At 47.2% G+C, this 15337-nt stretch overlaps 2 protein-coding genes across 6 annotated transcripts in view; one reads left to right on the top strand and one right to left on the bottom strand.

The window, feature by feature from the left end:
• The window catches only part of Bdh1 (3-hydroxybutyrate dehydrogenase, type 1), a 32334-nt gene extending 22814 nt beyond the window's left edge, over positions 1-9520 (bottom strand). Inside the window, exons 1-3 of one of the 5 annotated variants that reach the window (XM_013019462.1) lie at positions 8986-9307; positions 6775-6944; positions 3698-3805 (exon numbers count right to left, since the gene is read on the bottom strand). In XM_013019462.1, coding sequence (XP_012874916.1) covers positions 3698-3783 — 86 coding nt within the window. In that variant the 5' untranslated portion in view covers positions 3784-3805; positions 6775-6944; positions 8986-9307. Of the gene's footprint in view, positions 1-3697; positions 3806-6774; positions 6945-7747; positions 7917-8985; positions 9308-9330 lie in introns of those variants that run through there. The other 4 variants (XM_013019464.1, XM_013019461.1, XM_013019460.1 and 1 more) reach the window with 4 other exon arrangements.
• Positions 7257-11657, top strand: LOC105987882 (uncharacterized protein C17orf96-like). Its single transcript, XM_013019306.1, has 5 exons — positions 7257-7293; positions 8052-8478; positions 8743-9041; positions 9145-9393; positions 11641-11657. Exons 1-5 carry the CDS (start codon positions 7257-7259, stop codon positions 11655-11657), a joined length of 1029 nt encoding a protein of 342 aa, XP_012874760.1.
• Positions 11658-15337: the final 3680 nt, after the last annotated feature.

Raw genomic sequence — 15337 nt, 5'->3', positions numbered from 1 at the left:
CTCAAGTGGTAGAGTGCTAGCCTTGAGCTGAAGAGCTGAGGGACAGCGCCCAGGCCCAGAGTTCAGGCCCCACGACCGGACCAAAAAAAAAAACCAAAACCAAAAACTTACACGAGTGAAAAACAGTCCAAGAGAGGCGAGGGAAGAAAAATCATAGCAACATAGATATAACAAGACTGGCCACAAGCTGATTGTTATGCAAGCCCAGGTGGTTGATGTGCCAGGGATCACAAGTATGTTTGAGAATTTCTATAAGATACCTCTTAAAAAATTACAGATAAGTTTTAAAAATGATTCCCATGCTTGGTTTCATCCCTGAACAATTAAATCAGAATCCCCAGGGTGAGGCACAGAAGTTTTCTTTTTCCTACACTGCTCTAAGTAATTCTAACCTGCAATGAGAGGTGAAAACTACTGTCTTAAGGGGAGAATACAAGCTTTTCCCCTAGAAATTTCTTCTTTGGGTGTCTCTAATCTCTCTGCACACAAATCAGATATAAGCCACAGACCAAGTCAGCTGTGGTGACACTGTTTGCTTGCCAGTAGCCATACTACTGTCTTGCCTCACTAACCTGTAATTTTGTCACCATGTGTCCTGTTTTTCCAGACTATTGCCTACCTAATGGTCATGTAACCTCTCCTGACCAATGAGGTGCAAGCAGAAGTGGCTGCTGGGAGTTTCCTATCACAGGGACTAGAATATGAGGTCCTTTGCAACTGAGACTCAAACAAAAAAATTAGGCCAAAGTTTTTTTCCCAGCACTAAGCCCTTCTGTTTGAGTATCAGCACAGTGATCCTCTGTGCTAGCCTCCTTCCACACCAGGCTTTCTCTCCCAGATTCTGCTGATGACTTAATTCTGAGGACACTGAATGCATTCTTACTCAGTTCTGCCCAAACCCAATCTCCCATCCCCCAGCCTCATTCAGGCTACTCTGCAGTCCATCTGAATGATCTTCAACATCCTGGAGATAGATTTTTCCCTCACCTGAAATAAGCCAAGAGTCTAATTAGTGCTTTATTTCACTTTGAGGGAAAAACTTTTTTCCTTTTTCTTTTTTATTAGTCCTGGGGCTTGAACTCTAGACCTGATCATATTCTCTGAGCTTCTATATTCAAGGCTAGCAATCTATCACTTGAACCACAGTTCCACTTCTGTGGTTAATTAAAAATAAGTTTCACTGGGTGTCGGTGGCTCATGCCTGTAATCTTAGCTATTCAGGAGGCTGAGATCTAAGGATTATGGTTCAAAGCCAGCCCAGGCAGGAAAGGCCGTGCAATAAATTACTCAGAAAAAGCTGGATGTGGCAGTGTGGCTTAAGTAGTAGAGTGCTACACTTGAGCAAAAGAAGCTCAGAGACCATGTCCTGCAGAGTTCAAGCCCTAGGACTGGCAAAAAAAAAAAAGTCTCATGGACTTTCCTGCCTGGGCTGGCTTCAAACCAAGATTCTCAGATCTCACCTCCTGAGTAGCTAGGACTTTGGCATGAGCCACTGGTGCTAGGCCAGAACTTTTGGAAAAGTATTTTAACTGCCTTTGGGATTATTTTTTCCTCATTAAAAATAATTACCAGAAATTCCTAAAAGCCACTTTTGAACCATGTTTTTCCGTGTTTATGAACCAGTTGCTAAGAACCAAAAAAAGCAAAAGAAGCCCGTATGTATACAAAGCAAGAAGTCACATGGTAACTCCATGTGCAGCAAACAGAGCAAAACCAGAGCCAGCAGACTTATGCAAAGCATGGCACGGTTCTTGATAAACTCCAAAGCAACCTTCCTGCTTAGGCTTATAGACACAGAATCCTGTGATGAGTCTTGAGGGTTTAAACAACAACAACAACAAAAAGATAACTAAAAGTGGACTCAAAACAAGCAAGCAAACAAACAAACCTTTCAACCTTTCCCAAGCCTTTCAACAGCTAGGTCTGACCCTGCAGTGGCCCCTTCCTACATGAAGGGTCCTTTCCAATTCCTGTCACATGGAGACCATGGGGCACTGAAATTCTGTCTCCAAGTTGAGCCTGCTCTGTACAAAGCTGTTTGAGCAAGTACTGTGAAAAGTCTAAATGCACACTCTCCTAAAGGTATTGGCTGACTCAATGCACAGTTTTCTAAAGGTACTGGCTGATATAGAAAATATCAGCTTCCGCCAGGCACTGGTGGCTAACACCTGTAATCCTAGCTACTCAGGAGGCTGAGAGCTGAGGATCATGGTTCAAAGCCAGCCTGGGCAGGAAAGTCCATGAAACTCTTACCTCCAATAAACCACCAGAAAACCAGAAGTGGCTCAAGTGATAGAGCACTAGCCTTGAGCTGAAGAGCTGAGGGACAGCGCCCAGGCCCAGAGTTAATGAATGATGACAAAAAAAAAAGAAAGAAAAAGAAAAAAGAAAATATCAGCTTTCTAGTTGTTGGGACTCTGAATTTGTCAACATTCAGTTTCACTCTCCTCAAATGGAACAGGAAAGAAAAGGTCTATATCAGATTTTCCTTGCTTAAGCTCCAAAAGAGAAAATTCTTGGGAAGCTAAGGCAGAAAGATCACTTGAGCCAGTAGTTCCAAACCAGCAAAAATCCAAAAAGGAAGAAAGGGAGTTGGGAAGAAATAAAAGAAATAAAAGGAGGGAGGAGGAATACAGGGAGGGAAGAAGGATAGAAGGGGAAGAGGGAGGACTGGGAAGGTGGCTCAGTGGTAGAGTGCATGCCTTGCATGCATGAGGTCCTGGGTTCGATTCCTCAGCACCACATAAGCCAAAAAAGCCAAAAGTGGCGCTGTGGCTCAAGTGGTAGAGTGCTAGCCTTGAGCTGAAGAGCTGAGGGACAGCGCCCAGGCCCAGAGTTCAGGCCCCATGACCAACAAAATAAATAAATGAAAAAGAAACGGAAGGAGGGAGGAAGAGAAAGGAAAATAACCCTACCTATTTAATGCTTCTACTACATAACATCAACAATCTCAGGGCATTTTGATTACCTGGTTTCATGTATAAAATGTAAAAAGATCAAAGAAATGGACCACATCAATCATGTGCCCCTGGATGTGATGGGATGGGATGGGGAAGTCACACCTTACTTCTGAGTATTTCTTACCAAACATGCACACCTGGATATTTTGGGGGGCTGGGGTGCAGTACAAGGATTTAACTCAGGGCTGTGCACTTGCTAAGCAGGAGTTCTACCACTGGAGCCATGACTCTGGTTCTAAACTTGTATCTAAACACAAGGAAATAACACATAAACTCTGAGATACATTCCTTAGAATAAATGACTGGCAGGCTGGAAGAATGAACAAAAAAAGACTAAAGAAATGTTGCTGCTGGGAAGAGATATTCCAATCCAATGCACTGTAGGATTGTGAATGGTAGAACAGTTAGTGAAATTACTAGGTCTGTATTTGCATTGGTTAACAGTATTGTACTGATGGTAATTTCCTAATGGGATCACTAAGCTATGATTTTGTACACTGAAAACTAGGTGGAGGGATCCCATCATTCTATTGTGACAATTTCAGTATAACTCTAAAGCTATTTCAAAACTTTAAAAAGGGATTTTAAAGCCATGAAAACTATTCTTCGCCCCATGAGCCCTGGGAAAGTGTGTCTTCTGATGACAACTCTGGGAGCTGGTGGGAGTTGAAGCATCTTTGATGGTCAGGACCAGGTGGGGAAAGCATGACTCAAGCCACGCTCATCCAGCTGCTTACCTCATTCCATTTTCTCTACCACAGATACTTGTGGCTTTTCCTGGGAGTTGTGACAGGGGTCTGGAGAGGCAGGCAGCCAACATCATGGTCTACTTCCTGCTGGTGATTCTAAAACACAAATGTTCACTGGTATTATTACCTCTGGCATTGAGGGGTTTAGTCAAGAGTAGTCATTTTTCTTCTAGGTTGTTAAAGTCAAATGGCTGAATCTACCAGACCCAGTGCTGGTCCTAGTACCAGTTAGACCCCTCCTGCACCTCTCCACCAACTACAACCTTCTTTAATAGGAAGTCAGAAGCCAGGGATTTGGAAACCTGGGTTCTGGCTGTGGCCGTGCCATGAACTCACTGACTCACTGTGTAATCCTGGATCAGACCAGTAATCTTCAAACCAGCCTGGCAGAAACCACCACCCTAAAGGGACTATGACTCAGTACGTCCGTTCTCTTGTCAGGATCCTCATACCTAGCAAAACATTATCATAGTGACCTGGGCATGGGCTCTCACTCCTGTTGTGTCCATAGGCCTCTCTCTATACACAGTATTGGCAGCCCTACACACCATTAGCTCTGTGCTCCCCAACCCTGCCCTGCTGTGCTTAACAGTGACACCTGCTGGCCAAAGACTAAGGAAGCTGTTGTTCTTTTCCTGAACAAGGTGCTTATAGCCTCTTTGCACACTATAAATACTGTAGTTAGACGGATTTTGACAGTATTAAGACCTTGCCTGGAAGGTACTCTTCCCCAGCCCAAACCTAACTGATAACCAGACATCTGGTCAATAGGTCTGTGTGCTAGTCTATTTTCTATGTGTTTTGTTTTGTTGTGTTGTGCATGTGTGCTCATGCTAGGGCTTGAACTCAGGGCCTTATGATTGCTCTACCCACCTGTTCATGGATATGCTCTGTTAAGTGATGCCTCCAGTCTGACATAGCTCGTTATTTACAGGTGAAATCTCAGACTATCCTGAAAAGATTGGCAAGTCTCAGCCTCCTGAGTAGCTAATACTACAGACAGGAGCCACAGGCCTCTGTTTTTTGTTTCACTGAAAGATTTATGACTGGGAAACTTCCAAAAAGAAAAGAGGCTTATTTTGGCTCACCATTCCGGTTCAGAATTGTCTTCTTTCTATAGTACCTATCTTACCCTCCAAAATTATTTTATTTTCCTTATTAGACATAAGTTTATGAGGCAGCGGTCTTGCTCATCTTACTTACCACTGAATTCTCAGTACCCAGAATAATCTTGCTACCAAGCAGGTATCCAGAGAGCCTCTGGAATATAGATGATGAGCTGGGTGAGCTTCTCTAGGGGACCATGGGGATGGGAAATCAACCTGTGGCTCAAACAGAAGCACCTACTAACAGCAGCAGAACAATCCCAGATGGGCCCTCTATGGAAGGCTAGGACCTACACTAGTCCTGATTCTTTTTACCTATTGTTATATACTGAATAGCTGGCTCAGAACACACATCTCTACTTTCTCTCTCCAGGACTGAAGTCCAGACTTTCAAATGCAGCTATCCGAACAAAAAAAAAAAGTCCTTTTCATCCCTTAGCTCAATGCCTATGGCAGAAAATGCTTCAACATAAGAGACATTATGCTGGGGGCCAGTGGTTCATGCCTGTAATCCTAGCTACTCAGGAGGCTGTGATCTGCGGATCAGGTTCAAAGCCACTTTGGGTAGGAAAGTCCGAGAGACTCTTATCTCCAATAAACCATCAGAAAAACTGGAAGTGGTTCTGTGGCTCAAGTGGTAGAGCACTCACCTTGAGCTGAAGAGTGCAGGGACAGCACTCAGGCCCAGAGTTCAAGCCCCACAAAAGAGAGAGAGAGAGAGAGAGAGAGATTACTAGAGCTGTCAAAATTGCCAGAATTACAACCCCCAGATCAAGCAGGCATTGCACTCCTAGAAGAATGGTGCTTTCCTACCAAAATCAAGACCAACCACTAAACCTCCAGCCTACGTTCCTAGTCTGTTCTGGCGACCACAGTGAATTCTCATAGTTTTAAATGATCATCTCGAGACCAGCCATATCCCCAAACACTAGATATACAAGTGTCCTTTTGAAAAATTAATAGGTATCTTGAATTTAACTTGTCCAAATTGAGACTTTGCTAGTTCCACATCTACATCTTCCTTCTTCCACTTTCCACAGCCCAAGTGCTAGCAAACTCTACTGACTCCACAATATATCCTCTGCTACCACTGTATTCTAAGCCTCACCCCTTTTTGTCCAGATTATTGCAATAGCCTCCAACTAGGCTCCTTGCTTCTATCAATATCTCTGTGCAGGCTGCTCACCACAGTCTGTGTGACTCCCGCACCAAACACATGCAGAATAAACAAAGATTTCCCACAAGGTCCTATGCAATCTAGTGCCACCATCTCTGACCTCATACCCTTCTCCCTCACTGAACCTCTGTCACAGTGGCCTTCTTGCTGTCCTTGGAACATTCCAGGCCAGCTCCTGCTTCAGAGTGTCTGTCCTGTCCCCTCTCCCTGGCACACTCTTCACCCATTATCTTCAGGGTTCATTTTCTCACCTCAGTCTTTTATTTAGAGGTTTGTTCTCACCTCCAGGTCATCCCATCAGTCCACCCTCTCCTGAAGATTTTTCTTTCCACCCTACTTCCTTGTTTCTACTTTGTCTTCCTCCTTGGCACTTACCATTATAACATTCTATACATTACCACATTAGACTTATTTATCTTGTTTGCTTTCAGTCCCACTAGAAGTCAAGCTCTTAGGCTGGGAATGTGGCTTAGTGGTAGAGTGCTTGCCTAGCATGCATTAAGCCCTGGGTTCAATTCCTCAGTACCACATAAACAGAAAAAGCCAGAAGTGACACTGTGTCTGAAGTGGTAGAGTGCTTGAGCAAAAAAAAAAAGTTCAGGAACAGTACCCAGGTCCTGAGTTCAAGCCCCAGGACTGGCCAAAAAAAAAAAAAAGCTCTGTAAAAAAGGGGATTTTTTGTCAATTTTGTTCATCCCAACATCTAGAACAAGGCCTTGTATACCATAGGCATGTAATATTTAAGAGAGTTTTAAGCAGAGTAGTACCATAATCAGACTTACCCTTTAATAAATCTCATGGGAAATAATACATGGAGGATGGACAAAAGTGGGCGACAGATCAGAAGCTGTGGCAGGGACACAGTGTACAGCCACACAGAGTGGACACCACACAACTTCAGTGAAATATGAAAAGTTACTGTGCGATGATGGACAGAGAGGCTGCTTGCCATCTATGGAGATAAATGGAACTGGTCAGAGTCTGATTTTATTTTAAAGGTAAAGCTTATATTGCTTACAGACAGATCGAATGAGGCATGTGAAAGAAGAGTCAAAGGTGTCTCTTAACAGTTTGGAACTACAATAAAACACGACATGAGTATAACTGATGGATTTCAGAGCTTTTCATTCATATATGCTTAATATATTTCAAAAGCTGGCCTTCCTAGCCTCACTTCGTCTCCTCTCCCTCTCTCTCCCTCCCCCTCTCTTTCTCTCTCTCCTTTCACACATTCTCTCTCCTTCTTCTCCCTATATAACCCAGGATGGCCTCCAAGTCCCATCCTCGTGCCTGCATTCCAGGTGTGTACCCTATTCCACAAGTCCTGTGCCTCCTGACTCCCATGCCTTACGCATCCTCTTCCAAATCTCCTTTCTGCTTCTAAGATCTAAGGGGACACAAATACCCCTCGTTCAAGCTTTTTCATAATTTAAAAAGAAATCGACTTTCACCCCCAAAGAGCTTCCTTCTGCGCACTCGCCCAGTCGGGGTATGCCAGTGGGGATATTTCTGGTGATTATGCACCCAAGCTCCACCAACGCCCCCCCCCATTCCCCCACACCAGCGGGCAGACCCGCGTGGCGACGCACCGCGTCTAGGGAACACGTGCTGAGAGAGCGTTAGAGCGGCGCTCACTTCCCAGCCCTGCTTGCTCGCGTGCGTGTCTGTGCACGCCGGGCCTCGCTGGGTACAACGCAGGGCGGCGCGCCACACGGGCCCTGGCACGAGCGAGCGGGCCTGCCGGGAAATCCGCACCTCAAAGCGGGAACCGCGGGGGGCCAGACGGTGACTCCACACCGGCTGACTAGGGGCAGGCTTTGGCTGACTGGCTGGAAAAACTCGCGCTGCGTCTAACGCCGGCACCCTCCGCCCCCCGCGTCAGCGGCAGCGCGCTGCAAGCCGCGAGGACAGCGAGGGACTCCATCCGGGTGCTAGGACTCATGCGCTCTCGGCGCGCCCCGGCACGCAAAGCATAATGAGGGGTCGGGTGGGGGGCGGGGTAGACGTCCAAGATGCGCAGGCGCCACTCCGTTCCACGCCGCGCCCGTGGGCCGCGCAGCCAATGGCTGCGCCGCGGTCCCCTCCAGCGGGCGGGAGGGCGGGCGCCGAGGGGGGCTCGGCCACGGCTGCGCTCCCATTGGCGGAGGCGGCACCACCCTGACAAAGCCCCACTGTCCTCACCGCCGCGCCGCCGTGGCGGTCGGCCGGCCCGAGCCCGGGCCCACCACCAGCCCCGAATCCCCTCGCCGACTCCCGAGTCAACACCCGGCCAGATCCTCTTCCTCCTCCCCTCCGGCAGGCCAGCCTGGCTCGGGTTCCAGCGGCTGGACTCGCGGCCTGACCGCTGTCCAGCATCCCTTCCCGAGCGCAGCCTGCGGAGAGGAGGCATTTCCCCGCGTTCCCCGCCCCGGGAACACAGCGTCGCCGAGAACGCGCGGGGAGGAGGAGGAGGCTGCGGGACGGGATCCGGGAGACTGGTTGGGAAGGTAGCAGTGCCTGGGGCGGGAGCCGGGACGACAGGACTACTGGTTTCCAGCTCTGCTTGGCCAGGGACGACGAGGTGACCTTGGGCCGGTCCCCTCCCTTGTGGGGACCACGGTTGCCTTTGGTCAAATCGAGTCACCCAAGAACGGCGAGTGCCGGGGATTACACCCGGGAGTCGCCCGGTCGGGAGCTCAACCTGTGGCCTCATGGGGAGCACTATTTTCAGAAGATTGATACCACCCCCCACCCTGACCTTGCTCCCACAGGTGCGAACGGAGGAGCGGGGAGGAGAGAAAACCAACCACCGGGGCCGAGCCAGCTCAGCCTAAAATGATCCACCTTTCGGCTCCTGCTCCGCCGCAGCCCCAGGGCTGGCCTGCGGGACCCGATGCCCCTTCCCCACCCAAATCCCGGAAACCGGGCTCCGTGGCGGCCCAGAGCCCAACCAAACTGAGGCCAGGGCGTTGGCACATCCCACCCGAGCTCAGAGAAGCTGACCCTCCGCTTACCCCACTCCGGATGGGCAGGGGGCTCCGCGGCGGAGGGTGGCGGGGGGACTCGGCTGGCGCGAAGCTCCTATCCTGGCACTGCTCAGGCCTGGCGTGGGGGTGATGCTGGCAGCTTCCTTCTCGAATCCCCTCTACGACCCCTAAACCCGCGTCCTCCAGCGTCTGGCACCCGGATGCACCCACACTCTTCGGTGTGCGCGCTCGAGCAGCGCCGGGCGGGGCCCGACGGCCGGCGGCGTGGAGGCGGAGTGAGCTCCCGGGCCGCCCCCTTCTGCCTTCGGGCCCCCAGCCTGGCGCTGGGCCCGCCGAGGGCTCCCCCAAAACGCTCCCCCGAGGTTAACCTACGCAGGACCACGTGTCTGCGTCCAAGCCGGGAGCGGATTTCTGCCACCTCTCTCCTAGACCAGGGTAGGGCCGAGTGCCCGGCAGGTTCCCGCGCCCCGGGACGCCCTGGGGCTGCGGAAGGGAGCAGGTGCGGCTCCAGGAAGTGGGGCTCCCAGGTCTTTTTCATTTGCTGTCTTTAGAGCTCCTTAAGGTTGGCTGGTTGGTTGGCGGATGTTTAAATTTCTTCTGATCAGATGAATTTTATTTATTAAAGATTTGCTCCTAAGAGTCTTTTTTTTCTTTTTCTTTTTTTAAAAGTCATAATCAGCACGGAGCCTGATGGTGGCTCACGCCTGTAATCGTAACTACTCAAGAGGCTGGGGTTTTAGGATCGTGACTTAAAGGCTACCCAGACAGTAAAGTCCATAAGACTCTTACCTCCTATTAATCACCAAAAAACAAACCAGAAAGGGAGCTATGGTTCAAGTGGTAAAGCACTAGCTTTGGGGGGGGGTGAATAGAGGGGGGGAGCGCCTAGATCCTGAGCTCAAGCCTCATTTAAGCACCCCTCCTCCAAAAAAAAAAAAAGCCAGAATAGTGGAACTTCCCAGGGCATTTCCAATATAAGTCTGTGCACAAGCGGCCTTTCATCAAGTTCCCCTCCCACCTCACTACTCCAAGCCACCGGTTTCCTGGATGAGAAACCTGCTGAGCAGAGTGGAGCAGTTACCAGGGCCAATTCCTGGCAGAGGTGTGTTTAGGTAAATTGCAAAAGGAAGGAATGGAGAAAAGAGATTAAGTAGATTCAAATGCAAAGAAGTGAGCAGGGGGTATTAAACCTGTTGCTTCTTAAGGGTTGAGGCTTTCTTCTTCATGCCCAACTCCTCTAGCAGCTAGAGCTTTGAAGACCAGGGATTATGAAAGGAGTTTGCACTCTGTTCTCTGTACTCTTTTCACAGTCTCAACCTAGAATAGGCAGTTCAGAGCACTTACTCTGCCTCTACGTTACGCTACATTAATAGCGATAAATAACTACTGAGTCATTTTGAGAATTATATATGGCTAGAAAAGCACTTAGAGGAAGAATTGTTCTATCCACATAGAAAAAAAAAACAAGTAGATCCTCTTTGGACTGAGAATTTAGTGGAGATATAGTTCTATTTATTGAAGACTTCATTGAGGTTCTAGCAGACACTCTCAGTGGCCAGGTTCACATCCCAGTTTTGCTATGTAACCAACCACATTAAAGTGTAACCCAAAGCACCTTGTTTCAGCTGAACCCCCTGCTGAGAATTTCTCTGCCACTGCCCCCTGGGTTCCATGCAGCAACACACTGAGTAAACTCTGGGACTCGGGACTAAAACCTAGAAGCACAAGGGAGCCAACACCTCTAGGAATGACTTCTGATCAATAGCAGTCCCAAGTGGTGGTAGACAAACAGACTAGTCTTCCATTCTTCTGACCAGCATTCTAAGATGGTTCTCTGTGCACGTCTTAAAGCGAAGGTGCCAGGGGGCCTGTGGTAGTATCCAGTACCCTTGGATTGCCTCTCTTGTTCCCTCCTCCATTGGACTCCTTCCAGTTCTCCAATCCTAGTGCTTGGATTTATTATGCAGCTTTTAAATGACTGGCTGTGAGTGACATTTTCACCATGCTCAGAACATGAGTGTAATCCCCCTTCCCAAAAGAATATTCTGTCCAACCTTCTCAGACCATATAAACTATGGAATTCCAAATCACATAAACCCCCAAGATTTTCACACATTCTTGGAGAGATCAAGCCACACAGTGCTGTTCTCTCTGCCTTGGTGGGACTGACCCAAATGTCACCCACCAGACCCTTACTGCAGGGCTTATGCAGGTCTTCAGGGATCTCTGAAGTGTGGGTCAAGCCATCTCTCCCGAGAACCTCTTATAGGAAAGTACAACTCAAACTGACTAAACTTTACATCCACACACCCTACTTCAATGCAAAGCAAACAGACTTTGATAATTAGGTTCTAAATAAAACTGGAACTCACTAAGTGGTTAATGTACATTGTCTATCAAATATATTCCCAGTGAGATTTGTTCTCATTTTTGCTCTGCTTTTAGATATTATAGAAAAGAAACATCTCCTTCAACAATAAATCCAGTGATTCATGGATTCATGGGAACACTGTTGTCTTGATCTTATTTTAACCATATGAAACAGATTAATTCCTAGAATAAGCGGCCTGTATACAAGTCCTGGATCCCATAACCAGGAGAAATGGCTGGCTGAAGAATGGGGTCAGGTGGAATCCTACAAAGGGGTTCTCAGCCCCACCTCCGATCACTTTTCTCCCCTAGATTCTAGATTCTCCTAGGGGAGAATTCTGGAGAACTCAGGGCCAGGGCACTGTCCCTGAGTTTTTCTGCTCAAGGCTAACACTCTACTACTTGAGTCTTGCTATGCAGCCTAGGATGGCCTCCAACTCACTACCTTCCTGCCTCAACTTCCCAAGTACTGAGATTCTAAGTATCACCATAGAATATAAACTTGAAATGATAAATATTATAAAACGTGCTTCTCCATGCTTAAATCTGTTTCCTATTTCTCAAGAAAATATTAATATATTACAATAATGTTTCTATTTAAAAATAAGATATGAAAGCATATGCTTATTCCATTCCCTCCTCTACAAATACATATTATTTTTATTTCTGCTTATTTATTTTCACTTTTATTCTTGTTGGTCATGGGGCTTGAACTCTGGGCCTGGGTGCTAACCCTTGGCTCTTCAGCTCAAAGCAAGTTCTCTACCACTTGAGCCACAGTGCCACTTCTGGTTTTCTGGGGGTTTATTGGAGATCAGAGTCTCACAGACTTTCTTGCCTGGGCTGGCTTTGAACCGTGATCCTCAGATCTCAGCCACCTTAGTAGCTAGGATTACAGGAATGAGCCACTGGCACCCAGCATTTCTGCTTATTATTAACAGGGACATACGCTAACATTTTTTTTCAAAAATAAAATAAATCAAGTCACAAAACCACTGCCTCTCTGTTTGGGGTTACCTGGAGTTTGTTCCAAAGGCCTGTTTCACTCCCCTACACTGAGTTCCATCCTCTCCTCTAGGCCTCATCCAAGGCCCAAGGCATTTCCTTCTCTGCCAGCTCTCAGATCAGCCTCTTACCTTGAAGGTGCAGCACACTCTTACAACACTGTTGGCACCCAGGATCCTCTTCAAGAATGTGACTGGCCAGATGCGCTGGAATCCTTTTAATCCTTAATCAGTTAACAGACACCACGCCAGCCTCATGCAGATTCTTCCAGCACTGGAAGGGAAGTTCACACACACATGTGGTAAGTAAAGCCACCTAATAATAAAACACAATACTAGGAGTTCTGGACATTTGTTTATGTGTCTGTCATCGAACAGGCAAAGTTCAGCTTTGTTCTTGTTTATTTTAAGCTTAAACTATCTGTGAGTTTTTACCCTTAGTTTGTCAAAGGGTCAAGGGTAGATGGCTGCTGCTTAGAGACGCAAATCAAAGTAAATAAAATGATGCCAAAGGACAGCTCCAGCTCATTCCATCCTTGCTTGCCCTGCCAGGTGTAAGACAGGCATCAATCAGCAAAGGAAATGGCCTGAAAAGACTAAGAAATATATAGAGTGCTCTGAGCTTGATTCAAAACCAGGACCCCAGAAAGACTTCAAAATTTCTTTGTACTGGGTCTCTTACAAGGGGTGGGGCTTGGGGCAAAACTATACATTTTGAATGTTATAGAAGAGGAGAGAACAAATATGTCTGAAATTCAGACCATCCCTTAGGCCATCTCTCAGTGTTACCACACTCTTGACTAAGTCAGAGGAAAGTTACAACAACCTGATTCAGGCAGGATTTTTTTTTTTTTTTGGTCATGGGGCTTGAACTCTGGGGCCTAGGCACTGTCCTTCAGCTCTTCGGCACAAGGTGAGTGCTGTACCACTTGAGTCACAGCACCACTTCTGGTTTTCTGGTGGTTTGTTGGAGATAAGAGTCTCACGGACTTTCCTGCCCGGGATGGCTTTGAACTGCGATCCTCAGATCTCAGCCTCCTGAGTAGCTAGGATTACAGGTGTGAGCCACCAGCACCCAGCACAGGCAGGATTATTAATGAAGGTTTGGATCACCTCACCAGATAAAGAATGGTTACAGCTGAAATGCTCCTTGAGGACAAAGAGTACAGAACAGGTAGTAGAAGGTGGATATAAATACCAGCCATGATCATGTGACCAGCCACAGAAACATGTCGTTGTCATGGTATTGCTTCCATGTTTCTTTATGAATGTGTGTGTGTGTGTGTGTGTGTGTGTGTGTGTGTGTGTGTGCAGTATATCTCTGGGTTGGTTTTTTGGGATTTTTTTTGCATGTCTTATTCTATTACCAAGTAATAAAACATGGATTGGCTTTGTCTCATGATGTTGAAATATTGTTGACTTTATATCATTGTACAATATGGAAGCTTCAGTATCTCAGAGTGGAGTAATCCATATGCTGGTGGCTCACCCTTGCTGCTCACCCTAGCTACTCAGGAGACTTAGATTTGAAGCTCCAGTTCAATGCCATCCTGGGCAGGCAAATCTGAGAGACTCCTGTCTCCAGTTAACTAGCAAAAAACTGGAAGTGGTAGTGTACTAACCTTGAGCAAAGAAAGCTAAGCAAGAGAACAAGGCCCTGAGTTTATGTAGCTATAGTCACAGATACAGATATAAATGTACCCCTCCCCATATATATATATATATATGTATGTATATACAGATACAGATACACATATATATGTATTATATGTATGTGTCTATATATACAAGTGTACATGCGTATGTTATGTACATAGATATGCTATGTTCATGTATGTATTATTTCAGGAGAACCCTAACACCCCACTCAAAGTGATCTGTTTTTCCAATTGGACCCTGATACAACCTTGAAAGAGATTGCTGTGCTCTGCCATTGTCCCTCTTTCAGTCTGGGAGGACAGGACTCAACAGAAGTACGGAAGGCCCTTGTCCCAGGGCCTGGAGCCCAGGGCAGAGGTGGGAGGTTTGGTTTCAGGCCAAGCAGGGACGTGGCAAAGCTTGCTTTTCACTGTCTCTGTCCTCAGAGGCCTGTGAGTTCATTGCCCTCCAGGGTGCTCGCAGCCCAGGGAGGAGACAGACAAAGCTTAGTTCACTCCACTCCAGGGCCTTTTGGCCCATGAGATACAAGTTAGAAGTAGTAGGGGGGCTTTGGGATGATGGAGGAGGAAGCTATCCTTGGAGGCTGGGATCAAGGAACAGGTTCCAAGGAGGAGATAACAGTCTTGGAGCTCTTATACAGGAAAAATATTTTTCCTCTGACATTTTTGCTTTTGAAAAAGTTCAGATGTGGGCCTGGTGCTGTGTCTTATGCCTATGATCCCAGTTGTGAGGAAGATGCCAGGCCAGGCAAAAGTGAGATTTTATCTGAAAAAGAAAATCTGAAGGCAATAAGGCTGGGGCCTGCCTAACAAGCACACACCCTGAGTTCAAACCCTAGGACTGAAAATTTTGGATTTCAATTTACCGAAAAGATAAGGAACTATACGGATATAAGGAACACTCAGATCCCTGTTATCAAGCCGGGCGCTGGTGGCTTACGCCTGTAATCCCAGCTACTCAGGAGGCTGAGATCTGAGGATGGCTGTTCAAAGCCAGCCCAGGCAGGAAAGACTGAGTGAGACTCCTATCTCCAATAACCCACCAGGAAACCGGAAGTGGTGCTGTAGCTCAAGTGGTAGAGCGCTAGCCTTGAGCTGAAGAGCTGAGGGACAGCACCCTAGGCCCAGAGTTCAAGCCCCACGACCGACCAAAAAAAAAAAATTCCTGTTATCAAGATTTTCCAATGTTACTTATATTACACTTACTTTTCCTTGAATTCTTTTTTTTTTTTTTCTCTTGGTCAGTTGTGGGGTTTGAACTCTGGACCTGGGCTCGGTCCCTGAACTCTTCACCTCAAGGCAAGCTCTCTACCACTTGAGCCACAACAACACATCTTACTTTTCCTT

The sequence above is a fragment of the Dipodomys ordii genome, unplaced genomic scaffold (genome assembly GCF_000151885.1).
Source record: "Dipodomys ordii isolate 6190 unplaced genomic scaffold, Dord_2.0 Scaffold45, whole genome shotgun sequence".
In the NCBI taxonomy this organism is placed as follows: domain Eukaryota; kingdom Metazoa; phylum Chordata; class Mammalia; order Rodentia; family Heteromyidae; genus Dipodomys; species Dipodomys ordii.
Note: the sequence above shows the minus strand (reverse complement) of the source record. Positions and strands in the feature narration are given on the sequence as shown.